The sequence below is a fragment of the Andrena cerasifolii genome, chromosome 3, assembly GCF_050908995.1.
Source record: "Andrena cerasifolii isolate SP2316 chromosome 3, iyAndCera1_principal, whole genome shotgun sequence".
Taxonomy (NCBI): domain Eukaryota; kingdom Metazoa; phylum Arthropoda; class Insecta; order Hymenoptera; family Andrenidae; genus Andrena; species Andrena cerasifolii.
In genome coordinates, this window is record NC_135120.1 from 4,699,347 (window position 1) to 4,723,024 (window position 23,678).

Sequence of the window (23,678 nt, forward strand, 5' to 3'; positions counted from 1 at the left end):
ATTTCGTTAATTACAGCACGAATTTTATCGGATTTGGTACCATTTTCATTTGGAAAACATAAGGAATCGATTGCTGTTAGTTTCGTCAAGATCCGATGAAAAATGAGCAACTTGACAGTCTTCCCTTCTTAATGACACAGATTGTCTTTTGTGGTTCAATTGTTCTCGGACGTCGAGTGCTCGGTCGCGAAGGTCCTCACGTCGTAAGTAAACATGAAATGGTTGGGGGAATGATTTTGTATGTGCCTAATTGAAGATAAATTATGAGCTTAATCGGGTTCAACTGTTATGTAACGAAACGTAACTCATAACACCTGGCGTAATTCGCATACGCTGCAAAGCCGAAAATCCACAGGCGGAGACCATTAGGCTTCCCCCCGCGATCACCAAACCACGACCTCACATCTTGTATATGAACCCACGCCCGGACAACCGATGATCGAATGGTAAAAGATCAGTTAAGGGATCACTCCCGTGATCGCCCCGTCGACAAGAGTCACTCAATAAAGCTTAGTTCAAAACCTACGGTGAATTCTAACTCTTTAACCGGCAACGATCCACTACCTCTCGGCTCAGTCCGAGGATCCCGTTCCCGACATCATCACCCGAACTATCGGAGCCCGGTGAACGACCCATTCAAGGACAACCGCGAAGTGCAGCTAGATTTTCGAGGAGAATCTCCTCACCAGCAAACCTTGCAACACAACTGTAGTGCATGTCTAACTCAAAATTATTCAAACACGATCGCGTTTGGTATCTTTTTCATCGCAAGGCCTTCAGTAATTCAATTAAAGCAATCTTATCATTATAAAGTGAAAAATATAAAACTTAGATGTTTCTTATTTCGGTGGATCATTAGCATTTCTGTCATCGTTGATCATGGGTGTAGATGCCGCGGGCCCTCGGCGAACTCTCCGATCGAGCAGTTGCCGGAACGGGTGGGGATTAGAGGTGTGCGGGTACCCGACTTTTCGGGCTCGGGTCGGGTCGGGTAAAGTCGGGCGAGCTCGGACGGGGACCCGGGACAGACGGGCCAACGGGTAGGCCGACTGTGTTGTGTAGCCCGATTACTTCGGGTAGCGCGATTGTGTCGAGTAGCCCGATTACTTCGGGTAGCGCGATTGTGTCGAGTAGCCCGATTATGTTGATTCGCCCGATTATTTCGGGTAATGCGGTGCTTGATAAGTTGATATACGTATTCCGCTTTTTTAAACAACTGAGTACTCGAAAAGCATGTACAAAATCTTTACCTATATGAAATTTTAGAATAAGATAATTTTTATATTCATATGCTTGTATATTTTTATTACATACTATGAAACATCCAGAAAATATTGTTAATAATGTATTAAACTTCCTTTTTTTTTAAATATCGCAATACTAAATACATGTTTAAAAACGCATATTTTCCGGATGTTTCATAGTATGTAATAAAAATATACAAGCATATGAATATGAAAATCATCTTATTCTAAAGTTTCTTATAGGTAAAGATTTTGTACATGCTTTTCGAGTACTCGGATGTTTAAAAAAGCTGAATACGTATGTCGGAATAGGGGGAAACGATGAAGCCTCCGAGGGCGATTGGGGGTTTACGTTGACCCTTCTCCTTGAAAAGCGTCTCATTTTTATTTGACTTCAACAAGAATTGAACAATGTTGTTATAAAGAACTTTCAAAAAAATTACTTTTAATCAAACTATAAACTATAATACTATTTAAATCGGAAACTAATGAATTCTCGGGAAGGGAAAGCTGAATTGTCCTCGATGACGATCTCTTTCGGAAACCAACCCTTTTTCTTTTTTTTTTTTAAATTCCGCATTCAAATTATCAACCTTTTCCGGTGGCTAAACAACCACTTACGTTTCTCTTCCGAGACTACATTCAAGTGCCCACTAACAGTCTGACGCTTGCGTTTTCGATTGGCGCCAAAATAATTTCGCAATTCAATCATTCATAACTACATGTCGTCATTAGTAATAGCATTGTAAACATCGACTATCTATTTGCTCAACCCTGTGTAAGCATTGTAACGAAATAAACGATACATCTCAATTAAATTTATTCATTATTTTTTTATTCTCCGACACGTATATGAACTTATCAAGCACCGCATTACCGGAAGTAATCGGGCTACACGACACAGTCGAACTACCCGTAGGCCCGTCTGTCCCGGGCCCCCGTCTGAGCCCGCCCGACTTTACCCGACCCGACCCGACCGCTCGGGTACCCGACACATTCGATTACCCGCACATCCCTAGTGGGGATGTCTCCGTGCCAACTAATCGGGTCAAAGCTGCGTCAGCGAACCGGACATTACTGTATGCTAAAAAGACATCCGACGTGAAAGAAAATATAGTGTTTATAAACACCTAGTGTAAACTGTGCAACGATTGGCACCCTAAGCGAAAATCCCAATTGGAATGTCTATATCTTTTTGTGAAGTTTTTACATGGTCTTAATTCTCAGTTATTTTCAATGATTGTGGATTTCTCAATAAAATAAAACATCTTGAGTACCTATTAAGTCTTTTATTTTAAAAATATTCAATGAAAAACAAAAATAGGCATAAAAGTACTATCATTGGCACCCTAAAATTTGAGGTTATATAGAAGAACATATGTAGTTAAGAACGAAGTTTATAGTGTTTAAACAGACTATTTCATTCACTATTAAATACCTACTACACTTAGTTAATCTGTACTTCAACCTATTACTTAGTTATAAAGCGACAAAATATACTTACCTACCCCTTATCAAAATTTTAAGAAAATACCTAAAACTCAGCCCTTTGTCCCACTTTGTGGTGTTGCCAGACGTAAAATGTGTACTTCAACTACTGGGCTTTGCAGTGTTGTAGTAAAAAAAAAAAAGAAATTGTAAAAAAGTAGGTACTTGCTAAGTTTTCACGTGTTAATATTTGACTTTTTAATCAGGAGTGCCAATGATTAGTGCAGTTCCAGCATTAGTGCAGTTTACGCTATTTTAAACATTTACCAATTAATATGACGAAACTAGAGATGATTAGAGTGCTATTAATCGATTTTACGCAATTATTAAATGACGTCGAACAAAATCCAAGGAGTATTTTAACGTTCCTTCTTTATTCACTTCTCTGTCGTTCTCGAGCGTGTCACTGCCCGTGCCGTGATCGCTTCCTTCGTGTTTGCTTCGACGATTTGTATATGATCGTTTCAGCTGATTGCTATGAGTATAGCTGGGAATGTCGAAGAAAAAAATTATGTCGAAATAAAAGCCAGTTTTGAACAAGAAAACTAGTTTCGAAAACATTTCACGAATTGATCAAATTTTAAGAGGTGAAGTTGCTGAGAATCCTGCGGAAGTTAAACAATACCATTCCAGTAAATTTAAAAATGCCTCAATCTCGTCATCGCTTTCCGCTTCTAAATTTATTTTAAGGGGACCTTCCGGTCTAGAGCCCAAGAAATTAGGTGATCTTTAGGAATTAATTAAAGAAGAACTACTATATATAATTTAATGGGACTTTTTGTATTGTATTAAGGATGTCTTAAATTATAAAAATATATTTTTTGGTTTATAACTAATCATTGCAGACGGCACTGGGGACTCGTTAAAGTCAAGGCGTCAAAAAATTGATCCAAATCGGTGGGACCTGTATCTCCAAAAGTTATATCTGATTCGACTGAAACTTCTTTTATTTTGAAGAATATACTTCTGGCTAGGAGGGAAACCTGAAAAAAAATTTAATAATGACATTTTTTTTAGAAAATAACGACATTTCAAGTTTGAAATCACTTTTTCCCTATATGTTTTATCCTTTCAATGCCTTTGAAAATTATAAATTTTCAATTGTTTGTATTTTTTCTGGTATCCCCCTAGTTAGAAGTATATTCTTCATAATGAAAAAAGTTTCAGTCGAATCGAATAATAACTTTTGGAAATACAGGTCTCACCGTTTTGAGAACACTGTTTCGAGAAAAACGCGTTTAAAGTTTTAAGTAGGCGCCGAATGGCCGGTTGTTGCCCATGCATTTGCCGCTACTCAAATGCCTATAACTTCGGGGATTTTACGAATTTCAACAAATCCTTTTAAACACGTATTCCTAAAAGGTTGAGCATTCGAAAAATGAAATAAAAAAAAGTCTTTTAGACCGGAAGGTCCCCTTAATAGATAAATGTCATCAATTAACTACGGCTAATACAGAAAAAATGCGTATAGTTTGTTGCAGTTTAAATTGTATTCATAATACCTAAATAATAAACCTTCCATTATTACAGCATTTTGCTGATATACTATTGCCCGATGAGAAGAAGAATGACTACCCACAAGCTGAAATGTCGCAGGGGCAAGGGGAATCGCCTGCTCACTTTACCCTATCCCCTCCAAGAAGTCCTACTTTTCGGTTCTTAGCGGCTGTCCATATCTGCGGATTGTCGCGATTGGTTTCGTTCGCGTTCTTCGTCACAGGACGAACTGTGTTGGAGGGGATAGGTTGACGTGAGTGAACGATTCCCCTTGCCCCTGTGACATTTCAGCTTGTGGGTAATCATTCTTCTTCTCATCGGGCAATAGTACTTAATGCGTATCCCACATATTCTTCCCATATTTTGGTATATTTCTTGGTATATCCTGATATATATTTTCATATTTCATACATTTTATTTGCATATTTTGATATATTTTTAGTGCATAAACGTCCGCAGTCTACTTATCATATATATATTTTATTTCTGGAATTTTATTAAGTATTCAAACGAGTATAAATATTAAAATATGTGATATATTAATTTGTGGACATATTTTTCATAGTAAGTGCGCAACTTACGAAACATTGGTAAATATGCACAAAACAGGGTCGCAACTCTAATTTTGTCGAATTTGAGATATATTGTAGGGAGTATATGGAGTATGCTGAGTAATATTGGTTCAAGAGTTATGAAAGATTAATGTTTCCATATATACAGGGTGTCTGCGGGAACACTGCACAGCTGGATATCTCCTAATGTATTGGAGATAAATAAATTTATTTATATGGAATTGCATGGTTCGAGGGGGCAAATTTATTAGCGCGGACGACTTTTTTCTTCGATTATTATTTTAAAAGATACGATGGTCAAGTTCGATTTTTTAAATAGAACTATTTTCTTTTTCGAGATCACTAGATAGTGCGTTCCAAGACAAATTCAGTAACCTATAATGTATACACCTTATTTCCACTGGTTTTAGAGATATTGCGCTTACAAATTTACTGATTTTCACTGGAAGAACCCGCTGGAATAGGAAGCATCTTGTTCGCGCCACAGGTAGCACGCGTTGGGCATTGCCTGTTGAAACAGATACCTACCTACCAATGGTCTACGCCAGGAGTGGCAGGCACATACGCTGGACAATTCTTTTCCGTCACAAATGCAGGGTACATCGAAATGTTAGGTACAGGAAATGCGAAATAAAAGACTATTGAAGGTGAAAATTGACTCATCTTTAAATACTTCTCCTTGCGTACAAACTCTAAGTAAATTTTATGACGTTTTGAAACATTAACGGTACGCCTCTCAATGCCGCAGATGTACTTAGCATTTGTGACGGAAAATAATCAAAATGAGATTGAATCAATACCCGGGGTGAGGTCCATAGCAGAAACCACTTATGTATATTGGAGTACAAGTAATGTAACTAAAGTCCATTTCATATATATTAGCCGGTGAGTTTCGGGAGGGGTATTCTCCCACCACACCGCTTGCCTACCTCGGTGCTCCTTTCTCTACGTTCTCACTCTCTCTCGGGCTACGCCTGCTCGCCGCGCGGTGGGGATTCGGTGCCCGTTAGGTAGACACACATGCAGCGAATCATCCCCATCACTTTAACTACATAGACGGGACACAATTCCGAGTGGTCGTTTCTCGCTTCTTTCTTGCCGAAGACGAGAGCGTCATGGAATGAAAGCGTGTCTAAACACGCTCATGCCCGGCGTGCACACAGGACGGAGTATTAGGTATATGAAAAGCGGAGCGAGACAAAGTATGTATCAACGCGTCATCTGTCTCGTACCGTTCCTCGCTTGCTTTCAGTCCCTCTGACACGCTTTCGTTCCATCTCGCTCTCGCCTTCGCAGAACAAGAGCGAGTCAGATGTGGTGGGGATAGCGCCAAGCTCCTGACGTGTAGGCCAAATCGAGTTCTTAGCGTAGAAATACATACATCAGAATAGGTGTGCGTGAGGTCAGAAAAAATTCAGGAGTTTTATTGGTCAGAACATTGATTCTTTCTCGATAGTTTCATCTCGTATTGGTTTACGCATAACTTCGTCACGCACACAACTACTACGCTAAGAATAAACAACAGCCACATGGCTTCGTTCAGGCAGTGTCGAACAGCGTTCCCGTTACCCCACCATACCCTTTGGGGGCCCAGCAACTTCAACTGCGAATCCACGATCGTCAGGTGGTGGTGGCTGATTTCTCCTCGCGCGCTGCTCGTGAAACCGAACTCACCGGCCAATATATCTGAACACGACCTTAGTAATATATTCTTTTTGTCATAACTCTTGAACCACGATCGTGCCGCGCTTCGGATAAAGTGCATATTACTCAGGATCCTCTCCTCTACAACACAACTGAGATTCAACAAAATTGGAGATGCGGCCCCCTTTCATGCATAATTACCGAAACATTTTTTTATTTTGCATAGTTAAAGAGTTATGATGAAGACTACTTTTCTCAAGTGACACTTCGAGGAGGCGGCGAAACATATTAAAATAAACGTATTCTGGGTTGAGAATTATTTTATTAAATGTTCAAAATGATGTCCTTGAATTTGTAAACACTTATGTTTCAAGTATTTCACGAATATTGTTCAAACATTTGGTAAGTAACATTAAGGGGGAAACCACTGTGAATTTTTTTTTGCGATTTTTCTTTTTCTGTATTTTCATAATATTTGGGGTCTCAAAAATATGCCAGCAGAATTTCAAAGTGCATCTCTAAAAATTCTGGGAGCTACGAAAGGTTTTGTATCGGTAGCGCAGCGCTCATAATCGAGTGCAGGCACAGGTACAGATCGCGCAATATAACTTTGCCTCCGAGCGGCCACTGAGTAGCCGTGCGTACGGGAGAGTCTGACCGTCGGCGTTCTTTTAATTCGTTTCGCAAAACGTACGATCGCACACGGTCGAGCATCATACAGCGTAATAAGTTAGCGTGATACTCATGCGTGTGCAATCTTATGTTTTTCGAATCGAATTAAAAGAACGCCGACGGTCGGATTGTCTCGCACGCGCGGCTGCGTTACGGCCTACTCAATATTGCGCGATCTGTAATTTCTGGCATCAGCACAGAGTCAACGCAAGGATACCGAAAATGCACTATTGTACTCGCGAGGTTGCGAGTACACTTCATTCGGGCGAAAAAAATTGCACGAAATAATAACCAACGATTGGGACTTCCGTTTCCGGTCGCGGGCGTAACAGGTGCGTGAAAGTGAGTGGTGTTCGCAAGTGAAGGAAAGTCTGGTTAGGAGGTGGAGGAGAGGGCAGAGTGCGAGTGTGGAAGGTGAGAGGGAAGGGGGCCGTGAGGAAGGGATAGAGTTGAAAGAAAAAGGGCTGGGATAGAGGGTGGCATGAAAATACAAGGGATAAGGTTTGGTGGTTAAGTGGCGGATATATGCGAATTTTGGCGGGAAAGAAGCAATAGGAAGGCATGTAGAGACACCTGTGGGAGAGGAGAAAAGATGCAAGAGTTGGCAGAAAGGCGGGAGGTTTAAACGGGGCGGGGGGGGGGTAAGATAATGAGCAAAGGGAGGTGGGGGGGGGGAATGCTGGGAAAGGACGAGATGATGAGGTGTGAGAAGGGGGAAAGGGGGGAAGAGAACGAGTAAAGCTGTAGGAAGGACAGTGTAAATAATATAGGGAGTAGCGTAGGTAGTTTGGATAGCTTCTGGAAGGAAAAGAGGGAGAGAGAGGAGGAGGAAGTGTGTTGATGGAGGGCGAGGGAAGAGGAGGGTTTAAACGGAGTGGAAAACGATGAGATCGCCGGGAGGAAGAGGAGAGGAAGCAGTGCGAAGGGGGGATGGCAGGGATGTTAGTTGGTAAGAGCGATAAGGGAATTGAAGGAGGAGGTGAAGAGCTATGGGGTTGGGTGGGACTGGAGGGGGGGATGGTAGGGAGGGAGGTAAGGGGGAATTTGACTGACAGCTGAGGCTAGAGAGGAGTTTGTAAAGAATTTTGGGAAGGGTGAGGGTGAGAGAGACGAATATAGGAAGAATGGAGATTGTTAATGGAAAGGATAAAAGGGGCGGTCGGGTAGGTTTGTAGAGGAGAGAGTGTAAGAAAAGGAGGGTGGGACAAGGAGTGTAAGGAGGAAAAAAGTAACGTAAGTAGGGAGCTGAGAAGTGAGGGAGGAGATGGGAAAGAGTATAGGGATAGGAAAAAGAAGTATAGCATGGTGTATAAGAAGAAGATGGGGAAGGAGGTGGAAAGGTGGGAGAAGGTAGTGGAGGGATTAGGACGGAAGGGAAGTTTGGAAAGTGGGGACTAGAGATATAAAAAGGAGGGAGACGGAGGGGATAAAAATGTAAGATTGGGATTATTTTAGGAGGCTGGTAGGAGGAGTGGAGTGGAGGGTGTGAACGGGAGGGGAAAGAAAAAGGGGGACGATGGAGAGAGGGAGTTGAGTAAGGAGGAGATTAGAAAGGTGATAAGTAAGGAAAGGCGGGAGGGGGGACGGGTTACCCAATGAGGTTTGGAAGTATGAGGGGGTACAGGTGGAGGACTAGATGTGGGATATATGTAATAGGGTGTGGAAGAGCGTAGGATGGGTGGAGGGGTGGAGGAAAGGACTGGTGGCTGCTAAGTAAGGGATCGGGAAAAGGGTGGATGATTACCGGGGAATAAGGCTGACGCACACAGCGTTTACGCGTTGGTATTCGCAGAGAGGCTGAAGGAAGAATGAAGGATTGAAGTGACAGGCAGCGGGTGGAAGCGTTAGTCAACGTGTAGGGAAGGGGGGCGTGTGGGCACGCGTGTCGGAAGCGGGCGAGCGGTTAGGTTTAACCTTTTGACTGTGGCGTACTTCCGGAGAGAACCATCAATACAGACGGCGCGATATTCGCATATGAGTCGCTGCGACTGGTTGTCCACTAATTACAGTCAGCGAAATTTCCATAGTTCCACAAATTTTTTTTATTGTTTTTGATTGTTACCGATTGAGTATCAACTGTTACCGACTGGGCTAGTTAGGTGCACCATTGTTTCTCCCATTCAAATTGTTTTCTTCAGTAGTATTTCTGATTATTGCGTATAGTTTTAATTATTACGATGATATTTGATATTGTATTGCGAATTTGAGCGAAATAACCATAGTTCCACCTGATATATTTCTTCATCTTCTTATATTCTTATAAAATATGATATATTTTTAGGTTGTTTCAATTTTTTTTTAACATGCCACGAGATAAATTATTGAATAAGGATGAGCAGGTTAAGATAATGGCTTACAAAGATGCAGGATTTTCTAACCGAGAAATTGCCTTAAAAATAAGCAGGTCCCATAACGTAGTAAATAATTTTGTTAAATTAGACAATTTGTATGGCAAAAATCATTGGAAATGTGGAAATAAAAAGCTGAGTCGAAGGCAGACTTCGTTAGTTTTACGTGCTGTATCAAATCAAAATGTAACTGCAGGACAAATACAAGCGAAATTAGATCTTCCGGTATCTAAAAGGCGTGTTCAACAAATTCTACGAAAAAGCAAACGCTTTGTGTGGACTAAGAAAGCTTCAAAATAAAGAAGTAAGACTTGCTTTTGCCAGAACTCACATGTGTTGGAACGAAGAATGGAAAAATATCATTTTCTCGGATGAGAAAAAATTTAATTTGGATGGAGCAGATGGTTTTAAGTACTATTGGCACGATTTGAGTAAATCACATGACATTGCTATGAGTCGGAACTTTGGTGGTGGGAGTGTCATGATTTGGGCCTCATTTAGATATTCCGCAAAGACACCAATATGTTGGATATCGACAAAAATGAATTCGGAAAAGTATACAGACCTTCTGGAGGATGTTTTAATTCCATTCATGGAAGAAGAAGGTGCGGAACAGTGCCTATTTCAGCAGGATAACGCGTCCATTCACACTTCAAGAGTAACCAGGGAATGGTTTCAGTGGAAAAATATTGAATTAATGCAGTGGCACGCCCGTTCTCCGGACCTCAGCCCCATAGCAAACCTTTGGGGAATACTAGCCCCCAAGGTGTACGAAAATGGAAAACAATTTGCTACAGTGGAAGAACTTAAAGATAGTATGAGGCAAGCGTAGGCTAGTATAGATATTTCGATGTTGCATACATTAATTAAATCTATGACTAACCGAATTTTTAAAGTTATTCAAAGGAATTGTAGGAACATACCATATTAACATAATTATTAACTAAAACATTTTGATTTTATAAAATAACTAAAGTATTATATTGAGTGGAACTATAGAAATTTCGCATATTCCTTTATCAAAATACATACTTTTTAAATTAATCACTTGAATGAAAAGATATTTTACCTTAAAATCATTCAGATGTCTTTGTACTCAACTTAATATGACATCAATAATTAGAACATATTTATTCTTTATAAATGAACCAAAATTACGACAAAATGACACCTAGACCTATGGAAATTTCGCTGACAGTAACTATAGACCAAAACGGTCCCCGGAGATTTGATACCATTCTTAGGGGTTAAAAAAATAAATAATTGCGAATAAATTAAAAATATTCAGTTTTTCATTCGTATATATTGATAGACTTGTGAGAGCGTATATATACGCCTTTGGCAGTCAAAGTGTTAAGAGGCGTAGTGTGTAAGGCATTATAAGGCGTATATGTTTGTGTATGTCGTTTGTTGTGAGGAAGTTGCGTGGGATATACTTCCGAATGGCCCCAGTGGCTGATCGACACGAGGTTTGTGGTGAGGGATGGGGCAGAGTTGGGCATTATTCAACTAAATTGTTCTTCAACTAACCTTCGATTACAAATTTCAAATACAGTGCAGTTATTCGAGAATAACGAATAAATTTTTAGTCCACTAAATTTTTAGTAGTTATTCGTTCCTCGTTATTCGTTATTCGAAGGACCGCCGTGGCGACTAAGTGCCACGAATAAGCCGCTTCGGCTCGAGTAGGTACACCCGAAAAGTGTTCCCCTTGCCTCATGATACCTCCCACGACCCGGCCGGAGGCCTAGGGCCTCGGGACCCGAGCCGGGGCGGCTCGGGTTCTGACCCCCGTTTATTCGTGTCGCTTAGGCGCCATGGCGGTCCTTCGAATAACGAATAACGACTAAAAATTTGGTCGACTAAAAAATTATTCGTTATTCTCGAATAACTTCACTTTATTCGAAATTTTTATTCGAGTTCATTCGAATAAAAATGTAGTCGAATAAAAATTTATTTGACTAATGCCCAACCCTGGGATGGTGGCATGGACCATATATCTAAAATTTATTTATTTATTTATTTATTTACTTACGGGCGAAGGCCCTTTGGTGTCGAGTACATAAATAAGACGAAATATAAAGGAGAATTTAGTTCGATTTACAATATACGTAGCTTAATATGTCTTGATACAGCTGATTTGAAGATGGTTACGGATCCATGGAAAAAGTCAACAAAGTCGTTGAAATTATTCGCAGTTGTACAAAGTCTATTTATACAATCGTTTTTTCCTAAGTTCGTTCGATATGGGGCAATATGAAAAAGTTGCCTAGATCATAAGGGTATCCTAAGGACATAGAATTTTAAAAGTTCCAGAATTCCTGGACAATCGATGAACTGATTAAGGGTCTTATAAACTAAGACCAAGTCTGGCATGGTTCTACGTTCTTCCAGAGTGCTCATATTTAAGGTATTGAGAATGCCATCGTAGTTGTGACAGGTTATAGTCATCGGTTTATTGATTTTGAAAGCGACATATCTTAGAAATTTGTGTTGGACACCTTCGAGCAGTTTGATATGATTTGATTGCGCCGGGTTCCATACTTGCGAAGCATATTCGAGGTGTGGTAAAATTAAAGCCGAATACAGAATTTTAAAGGTGTGTGGGTTTTTGAAATCCCTGGCATGCCTGATAATTAGGCCCAGAGATTTTAAGGCGCTACTTTTAATGCGACGAATATGGTTTGTGAACGATAACGAGGAAGAAAACGTAACGCCTAAATCGGTTATTGTTTCACGATTATCAAGTGGTGTACTGTTAACGGAGTAGGTGCAATCAAGAACTGTTTTCTTCCTCGTGAAACGTACAACATTACATTTCGGGATATTCAACGGCAGCATATTTTTTACACTCCATTCATGAAGTCTGAGTAAATCACTTTGGATGCGTAAGGCATCCTAAACATCGGTTTCGGGTATTTATTAGTTTCCGAAATATTAATAAATATTATTGTTAATTTTTTTTTACAAATTATTTTTTTGCACTGCGCACACGTAGCCCTGACTGGGATCTATTCTGCCCCTCCCCCCAATTTGTTCTACGGACACTTGGACGCATTCCCCTTATCTCCGCGTTCCCCCCAGACTCAAAAGCACTCGTATTTAACTGAAATTCAAAGCCAATTTTCTCGAAAACGAAGCGTGATATTAAAAAATGGTATTCTCTATTTTCGTCTTATTTTGGCCTGTAGAATCACTCCTCTAGAGCATGGAGTAATAAATGTCCGCCCTGTATAATAGGATGGATCGCATTTGCAAGTTTCTGGTTCAAATCTCCAAACTCACATCGATTCACTACCATGCTTTACGCACTCCCCGCACTAATCTAGCCCCAACCAATACTCATCTCCAGAACAAGTAGGAAAGTGGAATGTGTTATGTCAGAATAAGTCAACAGAAATACTAAAGGTTTTTTTTCATTAATATCTCGGAAACTAATAAATTCTCGTAGCAACAATTTTAGATTGGGGCTCCACATACCCTCCCCACCTCTCCCTTCAAATCTCGTGTCGATCGGTCACTGGGGCTATTCGGAAGTAGAGCCGTGACGTGTAAGGATTGTAAACCCCAAGAGGACACAAAATAAAGTTATATAATACAACCAACTATTGGTTTGAGCTAGGACACAGCTGTTATGTAAACAAACCCCCGCACTCCCGCTCCCTCTCAGTAGCTATATGTCAAGGCGTGAGCAAGCACACACAAATCGATAGTTGTTTGGGACCAGATTGGTCCCCCCCCCCCCGCGTGGGAGACCGCCAAGTTTTGAGAGATTTAAGATAAAAAATAATGTATTTCAAAAAGGGATGGTCGTGGGGATTTGAACCAATCGTGTGTGGAGGATATGCTTCTGAAACACATTTTTTATCCTAACTCAGGCCTGCCCTTTACGGTGCAAATACCTCCTGAAGTTCTGGGACCCGGGCAACAGCCGAGCGCGGGACTGTTCCAATGTTACCCGTTGCGATAGCTGCGCGAGAACTGCATGAGTGTGGGTCTATGTAGGCTCGTACCACTAGTCTATGTTGGTCATGCAGTTCTCCCGCAGCCCATGCTGTGGTTAGCAACGTAACAGTCCCGCGCTCGGCTGTTGCCCGGGTCCCAGAACTTCAGGAGGTACAGTGGTCCCCGGATTATCGAGAAAGATTCGGGACCGGGGAATTCTCCATAAACCGCGGCAGGGAAAGTAGTTTGCGCCTAATAAACTGACCCTTGCCAGGACCCTCGCTCGAACCGTCTGACAAGGAGACTAAACGACGTAAACCGAGAGTGAGTGAAATAGCGCACCAGCGGGAGACCCTCTGTCGACGGCGAATTGAGATTCAGTATTGAATATGAAAATTTTCATGTTACTGATTACACTTTGATGGGAGTATTACCGATGGATTGGTGAGTTTATGTCGACGAAAATGGGGTTGCATTTAAGCAATCTTCAGCAAACACTTTACAATTTGGTGAAGTCGTTGATATTCTCCATTTAAATTCTCTTCTGCATTATTACATAGTGTGTAATAATTTTAAAAAGGAGACACTTTCCAGTGTGTGAATTACAACATTTAGTCAACATTCACTAAAAATGGACCGAATTTCTCCATATTTGAACTCATTTTCATTGGGAAATCCTAAAAAATCCATTAGTAATACTTTCATAAACATTTATCAAAAACATGAACATTTTATTTTTCTCTACTGGGTATTTTACCTGACCCAACGGTTTTATTGCTTTCGGCAGTCAACGGGCGGTCTACCCGGGACTAGAGCTGATCGAGTACCCGGAAAAAGCAAGCCCAGCTTTGCTCGGCTTGAAAAGCCGAGCCGAGCCGGGTACCCGAAAGAATCGAGCGGCTCGGACAGAACCAAGTACTTGAATTTTTTTCAAGCGGCCCGAAAGAAACCGGGCGGATTGGATGGAACCGAGCGGATTGAATTTTTCCAAGCGGCCCGAAAGAAACCGGGCGGCTTGGACAGTAAGCGGGCGGGCCCTAAGAAACCGGGTGGCTTGGAAAGAAACGAACGGTCCGAATGAAGGTCGAGCGGACCGCTCGTTCCTTTCCAAGCCACCCGGTTTCTTTCGGGCCGCTTGGAAAAATTCAATCCTCTTCGTTCTATCCAATCCGCCCGGTTTCTTTCGGGCCGCTTGGAAAACATCAAGTACTTGGTTCTATCTGAGTCGCTCGGTTCTTTCGGGTACCTGGCTCGGCTTGGAAACCGAGTCCCAGATTGGTTCGGATTTCAAGCTACCCGAATATTCAAGTACTCGTACAGCTCTACCCGGGACCGAAGGCCCTCGCTCGCACCGAGGAAGCAAAACTGTGGGGTGGGTAGGTCTTTCCCTATGATCCGGGGACCACTGTATTTGCACCGTAAAGGGCAGGCCTGTCCTAACTGTACGAAAAGATGATGACCCTCGTATTGGGGGCGGGAAAACCAATCTATCCCCAACCAACTATCCATTAGAGTTTTTTGGGGAATTTTTCGAAAACTTTATCAACTTCATCACTTGTTTCGTTTTTGACCGTCACGATGTATTTATAGAAACAGTAGATCAGTGGTAGCGATGCATACGCTTCCACGATCGCGCAGGTATACTGGTATACGCAGATTCGTTGTAATAGTAGCAGCAGTTTTACAGGAATATCTTGGAAACTAAGGCCGTGTAGCGGTTAAATGTGTAGGAAAAAGTTGTTTACAATGATGACCTTCACAACATATTTCAAGGTCATCAAAATCGGCGATGAAAACCTCGAGTAAATAATTAGCCTGAAGCAGTAATATTTTACAATCCAATAATTTTTTCGAAATTTTTTAAATATTGAAAAAATTGTAATTATTAATTCATACATAATTCACTTCAACGTAAAAAATAATATGGAAATATATAGTTTCAAATTTGTATTTGTAAAACAACTGGTAGTTCATTTTAACCTAAGTGAGACCCCCCTTATGTGATTTTCACCGAAACTTACGACTCCACCTAGCAAACTACTACCTATCTACTTTCGGTTACTACTATGATGTTCCCGTTGAATTTTTGTGACCCCCTAAAGATATTTTTTGAGTACTTCCCGAAATATTTGCATTAATAGACTAAAATGAAACACCCTGCATATATCCCCTACTATGTATTCGCGGTAGTCCAGTAATTAATTTCTTTTAAATTCTGCTTACTACTACACTCTTTGAAAATTAGCAGGTACTTTTTACACCAACTGTACATAATTTTATACATGTAAGTATACATAATTTAAACCAAATTGTGTCAAGTAAATCGAGATATATTCGTTTGTGATCTCTTACGATATTAATTTATCTTAGAATCATGACATGCTACTTCGGAATTCGACATACGAGTTCAATGTTGTTGCCTGGATTATGTAAAATAGGATTGCCTGTGACTGCACCATAGAAACTTAACGTTGAATTTGAATTTTGAAAGGATGCATATTCAGTATAAAGGCTTGGATATCTTGTTCTATTTTCGTTAAACAGTTATGCCTCGTACGCAATAAATATACATATACATATATGCAATATTCATTAAAAATATCTTAACTGAAAGAGTTTCAAAATCAATTGATTTATGCTCCGCACAGAAAATACATTGCGTTATTAAATTAAGTTCAGTTCAGTTGCCAGTGAACAATCGTCAATCCATACGAATATATAAAAGTAAAACTTTGATTTGAATGAAATTTTGAATATACATTATATACGTCCTAGATTAGAGCATAGGTTATTTATAAATATGCTATCTAAAATAATAAATACTGATAATAGTAATAATAATTCCCGGGTAACAGGGCACCCAGTGTATGATATATGTATATATAATTTCAAAATTGCAAACATTCGTGGAATATATTATTAAGTATGAGTTTCAAGGAAGACAGCAAAATGTTATTTATTTACGTTAATGATTAAAACAAAGTTTCATATTTAGCTAAATTAATCCGTATCGACGTGAAGAAAAAAATGTACATCATTTGGAATTAAAATTTTTCAAGAAATGAAGTTTGTTGGACATTCGTTAATATACTAGTGATTTTTCTATTTTTTAAGTAATAATGCATGATTTTAGGATAGAGTTAAGCAGGCCTTGAAACAGCAGGAAGTCGAAGAAGCCTTAGGACATCGTCGAAAAAGAAAGCACTCTGCGAAGGAAGTTGAACCAGAAACGGAAGAAAAAGTTGTGAAGAGTGTGGACAATGATAAAAAGGAAAAAGAGGAAAAACACAAGCCAAAGAAGAAAGCTGTTCCACCGCCAATTGATTTTAGTGAGTTGCTGAAAATTGCAGAAAAGAAACAATATGAACCTATTGTAATTGATATTAAACCAAAAACTGAAGAACCGGAAAGATTAATGACAAAGAAACAGATAAAGGAATATGCAAAAGAGAAAGACTGGCGAGAAAAGAAAGAACAGCGAAGTAAAGTCAACAGTGTGAATAATGAAGGAAATACCACTGTACCTAGTAAATTGAGTAAAACACAAGATTGTCGTAGCAGTGCGAACCATATCGAAAAAATGCCCAAGCCGCCTGAAAAGATAACTGCACCTTCGGTTTCAAATAAAACTCCATTAAAAGCAACAACAGGAACACCAATTTCACTTTCAAAAAAAATTAGTAAAAAACCCAATGAGACCAAGCCTACTATAAATAAATCTAATATAAATAAGTCGAGCATTTCAAAAACGACGGAGAAAGATATACTTCTAGAAGAAAGAAAGAAATTAGAAACCGAAAGGAAGCAACTGGAAGAAATGCGACAAGCTATTGAAGAAGAAAAGAAGAAATTAACATTGAGCAAAAATAAGATTGAGGATATGAAAAATGCAAAACCTGAAAAATCGGCGTTAAAAATGAAAATTCCTGAAAAACAAATTCCTGAGAAGCAAATTCCATCAACAAGCATGAAACAGAGAGAACTTCCAACGACAAGTGCAGTAAAATGTCGTCCTCCCCAACCACCAAATAGTAAAGCAAAACAGTTTCCGCCAGCAGACCTTAAATCGATTAAGTCCAAATATGCACCTCCGCCAAGAGATTACAGAAAGTCACTCATCATTAATAAGCGTAAGTACTTCAACATTTTCACTGTTTTAATAGTTATGTTCGCACAGGACTTTACAAGTTAGAAAATAGTATTATTACAGTACATCCCCGGATGTGTATAGTGCTGTCTCGAAAATAAATCTTCTTTCCTGCCTCGAAAAGAACTCGTCGCGATGTCCACTACTTCTTTTGTAGTGGCCGCGGCGACCGAGTGGTGCCACTTGCTAGAGAGACCTATTCTATCTTTTTTCGATAGACGACGCCGTGGCAGTGTCATCCGTAATTTATGACTTGCCGCTGTTAACAGAGAGCAAAGGGAAACCGAAAAGAGCACGCGCCCGATCCCGAGGTGCGATTTTGTTTTCGAGATAGCACTGTATCTACTTTCCTCCCGATAGTAGCACCCGCGAGTCATCCCTACTATGCACTGTTGGTGCATTTAGTATACCTGTGCCTCTGATTGGGAGTGACATTTCGGCCGTCCACTAGTACGAACGAAGCCAATGGCCAGGGTTCTTTTATTTCAGTTCGGAAATCGATCCACACAGGCAGCACTCACACAACTTTATGCTGTTCTTTCTCACTAGGTTATTAGTCTCGCTTACAACGATTGCCTCATGTGTATTAACAATTTAATGTCTTATATATGTACAGGGTGTATAAAGAGTAATGGTCACTGCGATGACGGGTGAATCTAGACCACTGGATCGGTGGATATTAGTAAAAAAAACTTACTTCAAAACTGTTTATAACAGGGTTGACTAACTGGTGGCTTGCGAAAGGCTCCCCTCCATAGCGACCAAACTGTGACGATCACAGTCGATTCGTCCTTCTTCCTTCTCTTTTTGACTGCGATCTTCAGAGTCTGGGAGGTATGGAGGGGGCCGTTCCATTCAGTGTGGCAGCAAGGCGTAGGTGCCCCCGGTGGCTCGCGGGCCACCAGTTAGTCAACCCTGGTTTATAACATTGAAGACTAATGTTAAATTTTTTACATCAACCTGTTCTGCTCTATGAGAAGAAAAAAGTTCAAGAGAGAAAGTTTACGCCAAAATTAGTCTGTAGACTCACCACCGCGTGTCCCTTAGGCACCTAAAACTGTACTTCGGTACATGCGTATTTGGCTAAAATTGAAAGTCAATTTTCTTGAAAACTAAAGGCGATGTTAATTTTTGCCCCATATTTTGAAACACCTCTTTTCCTTCTTTTATAACGTGGTGAAATCTTTCGAAGACAACCCTGTCATTTGGGGGGGGGGGGGGGTAGAGTAGCGTGGGATTTTTACTCCATGGGCCACTATCGCGCGATAGGGGAATAGTGGGGATCCCGAAGAACTCATCGCGGTGCCCTACCCCGGCTTGCCGTACACCTCGCTAACTGTCGGCGGCGCTGTGTGTAGCCTCGCCACACCGACGCCACCATCCGACCCACAGTTTTTATCACTGATGCCAGAAGTAGGTACGGGATACGTCATAGACTGTGTTCGAATTCACGCACAGTGCGCATAGACTACAGGCAATGGTGATTGGTGGTTCATGCAGTGAGTGAATAGACTGCATAACCTAATTCGTAGAATTCCTTAGAATCCTCCAACTTCTAGCGCATAATGCGTGCAGCAACTACAGAAAATCAAACCATAGTGTGGTTTGCAAAAATGTTGACGGCCGGATGCTGAGCGGGGCAAGGGGGCTACCTCGCTCGCGCCGCCCCACTCTCTGCCGCAGAACTCCCCAATTCCCCATTCGTATGTTCTTAGCGGCACACGCTGCATCCTTCGCTCTCTTCGTCACGCGGTGCTGCTGACCGATTCGTTGACATGACGCGTCGGCTAATCGCGACAATACGGGTGCCTTACCTCTACCACTGTGTTAGAGAACCGTGGGCCTGTGAGAATACACTCGATCGGACCACCAAGTATCTGCTCGTCAACATTTTTGCAAACCCACAATAGTTGTTCGAATTCGAATACAGTATTTCCTCGTTGAGGGCTCGCTGATTTGGACCGGCGATGAGCCCGTATTGTGAACAGAGCTCTAATTCCGAGCGATCGTTTCTCGCTTCTTTTTGGTCGAAGAGGGGAGCGAGATGGAACACTTTGCATGCGCGGCGAGCGTGCGCGACGTGCGCGACGGGCGCGAGCGTTCAGATGGAATCCTGACTGCTCGACGCATGCGCGCCACGGTCAGATAGCCAGGGACGGCAACAGCCTTTTTTGCGCCCTAGGCGAATTTGTTAAATTGCACCCCTTATTACAATATATTTATTTGTGATTATTGATGACCTTACTCCGAATTTGTATTTGTAGTTTAAAACAGTTGCAGTACAATTTGTAGTATTTCATTTAAAAATATATTTTCAGGAATGCCAACAATGAAAAGAACATTTTCCGCCCCTTGTCAACCTTACGCCCTAGGCAGTTGCCTAATTTTTCAGAGTAAAGTCATAAACAATCTCAAATAAATGTATTATAGTAAAAGGCGCAATATGACAAGTTCGCCTAGGGCGCAAAGAAGACTTGGGCCGGGCCTGCGTCAAGATTTTGCGAAAGCGGTTTTCGTGCTCACGGTAAGCGCTCGCGTCCATCGTGCACGCCCGTCGCACACGCAAAGGACGGAGTGTCAGGCGTCCGAAAGACGGAGCGAGACCCAAATAGCAACGCGGCGTCGGTCTCGTACCGTCCTAGCTCGCTTTCAGTGCCTCTCACTCGCTCTCGCCTTCGCCAGGCAAGAGTGAGACAGCAGTGGTGGGGGTAGCGAAAAGTTCACAACGTGTTCACCAAACCGAGCCCTCATCGAGACAATACTGTATTCGGTGGTAGTCTTAATACATTATGTCCCTGTTCTAATATTGATTCGTCTATTTTATATGTTTTGTCTAATTTCTTATTTTGTTGTATAAGTTCTGTTAATTCGCATTTCTTGTAATTATCGTTTAGTCATTTCAGCAAGACTTCCTCCTTTTGAGATTTTAATGGTGGTTTATTTATCTGCACACTATGATATGGGGCATTGTCCATCAGTATGACTGATTTTTTAGGAATGTTCGGAAATAATTTTTCTGTAATCCACTTTTTACAATTAACAATATTAATTTACCCGTGGTAGTCACCAGTTTTTGTCCGCGCTTTAAAAATAAGTTCCGTGCCGGTTACAAATCCATTTTTTCACACTGGCATCAACAATTACACAATTCGACAAAATTTGACTTTTTTCGGACTTGTAACATTCAATAGGCGTTTCTTATAGATTTTCGTGCGCTGAAAACGAATCCGCAAACCGTTTGTCGCCATCACTCTCAGTTTTTGAGAAATTCGATTTTGAAAAAAAAACCTGCAATTTTTCAACTTTGAACATCTTTTGTGCCGAAACGGTAATAGTTATTCGGTTGCTCGTTGCGTCAAATTATTCTATGAACCTTCCCGAATACAACGATATAACTTATTATTGCATTATGAACATTTAAATATATTTAAACAACGATCAAAGGGAAAAGGACAACCGATATTTTTCAATTGAGGGCTCGGATGCAATATGGGGACTAGCGCTCGAAAATGCGAAAAAGTATTGTCCAAACGCTAAGAAAAATTGGAAAATTAAATGTTGTTAAACTGTATTTTAAAAAATATAATGTTATAAAGCTCGCCACGACACACATTTTTTCTATTTACAGTTTGTTTTTATGCAATCATTAGTATTCGAGATAAAAATTATAAACAAAAAAATTTCTTCGACCAAAATCATTATTTCTTTAAACATAAATTGCGATAACTTGAGTAAATATTAATGGATCGTTATGAGACTTGAAACATAAACCTCAGCAAACTCTAGCGAAGCCGTGAAATGTATGCACAAATCTCTTATGTTAAAAAATGTAATAATATTTAATTTAAAAGTAATACTGGACATAACCCATGTCTTTCAACGTTCGCCGTTAAAAAGTATCGAGGGAATTTTGAGGTACATATAACTTGCAGCGACAAAGTTTTTTCTTAATATACAAGGAAGTTTTTCACCAATTTTCACACTGATGAATAAATAATTATAGAAGTGTTGAGTCCCAAATGACTCTAGGTTCGGGTTAAGGTACATAGAAGAAAGTGATGCTTAATAACTGTAACTCTTAGCTTTATTAATAACGCGATACAAGCGTGCACGGCCGTTCCGTGTCACACCCCAAGCCAGAACTAGTGACCCTGGATGCCCGTGTGGGAGCGCTCTCGTCAGCGCTCCTGGGAGAATGCGCAGTCCCCAACATCTTCCCTCTTCAGAGCTCACCATTGAGCGTACGTTTTGGCGTTAGGGTCCAATACCAGCCTGCGCGGAGCGACTCGGTTCCGTAAAGGCCTTGCAGGAGTCGGCTGATCTAACTGCGTCTCCGAGACTCGATCTGCTGGACTGTGCGCTTCGTCCGAAACAACAATCGGGCTGAGCGTGGCGACCGCTGCCTCCGGAATGGGTAGAGTGACCGCCGCCTCCGGGGTGGTGGGCTCGTGGAATGTCCAGTCCGGATCCTCATCTTCCCCTGTAAAATCTGAACTCTCGGGACTACCGCCCCTCCACACATGGTTAATGTGTCGGATGATATTTTTTCCGCTATCCATCTGGATAGAATAACTGATCTCCGACAACTGTCTAGAGACAGTTCCCAACTCTCGTTTGTCCTTGCTGACGAGAACAACAACCCGATGGCCCTCTTCACCGTGTCAACCATCCTCTCCGCCTGTCCGTTGGATTGGGGGTGGTTGACGTTGGACAGCAGGTGCGTTATTTGCATTTCCGTGCAGAACGCCTTGAAAGTCTGGGAGGTGAACTGGGTACCATGATCGGTGACCAAGATCTCCGGGGGCCCATACCTAGAAAAGACCTCCCGGCACAGCTCCACTGTACGGTCTGCTGAAATTGTTGGTGTTATGGCAACATCTAAGAATTTCGAATAAGCATCCACGATGACGAGGATGTATTGTCCATTAACTGGACCCGCGTAGTCGAGATGGACACGCTCCATTGGTTTCCCTGAGTCGGGCCACGGCTCCAATGGCACCTTCCTAGGCATTTTCTGCGTGAGAGCGCAGGAACTGCACTCGCGTACCAGACGTTCGATGTCGTCTGACATCTTCGGCCAGAATGTGAATTCCCGGGCCAGCTGCTTCATCCTCCGAACTCCAGGATGTCCCTTGTGCAGGGCCCGGAGAATGGTTGGCTGAAGTTTTTCTGGAATGACGACTCTGTCACCCAACAAGAGAGTACCATCGATGATGCTCAGATCCTCGCTGCGTCTTCTGAACGGCTGTAACGCGTTCGACTCACGCGGCAAACCCCAGTTGCCATCGCGAATCGACTGGATCACCTTGCTGAGCAGTGGGTCCCCCGACGTGGATGTCCTCAGACTGTTGCGAAGCTCCTTGCCGAAGAAATCGATGGAGAGGTTTTTTACCTGAAGAACCTCTGATTCCACTTCACGAATGTGTGCGACCTGAAGCTCCTCAACGTTGTCGCGTCTGAATTTCTCAATCAGGCGCGAAAGAGCATCCGCTTGGCCAAAGTCCTGGGTGCGGATATATTCAATCTGGAAATCATACCCCAGGAGCCTCAAGGCCCAGCGTTTCAACCGAGCTGCCGTAGTGGGCTTCAAACCCTTGGTATTCTCCGTTTGCAGGAGTGCTACGAGAGGCTTATGGTCCGTTTGAAGGATAAACCTCCTGCCCCACACAAATTTGTGGAACTTCTCCACTGCCGTAACGAGAGCCAGCGCCTCCTTTTCCAGCTGAGAGTAATTCCGTTGTGCGTCAGTGAGGCTCTGCGCCATGTGGTAAACGGCGCGCTCATGTCCGCTGGAGTCTCGCTGCAGCAATACCGCCCCAACACCCGTGGAACACGCATCCGCTGCCACCACGAGTGTCCTGGTGGGATTGTAATGCTCCAATAAGAGAGGGCTTAACATTACCTTCTTTAATTGTTCTACTGCCAAGTCGTGTTTTCGGTCCCATGACCATGGGCAGTCCTTCCGCGTCAATTCCTCGAGCGGCTGCTTGATCTGGTGGAAGTGGGGAATAAACTTTCCATAGTGGTTGACCATTCCAAGCAGGCTTTGCAACTCCGGAACATTCTTCGGATTGGGCATATTCGCAATTGCCCTTGTTGAATCAGGGTCGGCTGATATGCC

General features: G+C 41.8%; 1 protein-coding gene and 2 long non-coding RNA genes across 4 annotated transcripts in view; 2 read left to right on the plus strand and 1 right to left on the minus strand.

The window, feature by feature from the left end:
• The window catches only part of LOC143367066 (uncharacterized), a 391,763-nt gene that overhangs the window by 274,483 nt on the left and 93,602 nt on the right, over nucleotides 1–23,678 (minus strand). The window lies entirely within an intron of this gene.
• LOC143367078 (uncharacterized) overlaps nucleotides 1–23,678 on the plus strand; it is a 187,442-nt gene that overhangs the window by 70,357 nt on the left and 93,407 nt on the right. The gene's annotated exons all lie outside the window — the stretch shown is intronic.
• Nucleotides 1–23,678, plus strand: part of LOC143366996 (protein SPT2 homolog) — a 131,123-nt gene that overhangs the window by 58,186 nt on the left and 49,259 nt on the right. For both annotated transcript variants that reach the window (XM_076808569.1, XM_076808570.1), the window contains exon 5: nucleotides 16,544–17,540. In XM_076808569.1, coding sequence (XP_076664684.1) covers nucleotides 16,544–17,540 — 997 coding nt within the window. The remainder of the gene's footprint in view (nucleotides 1–16,543; nucleotides 17,541–23,678) is intronic.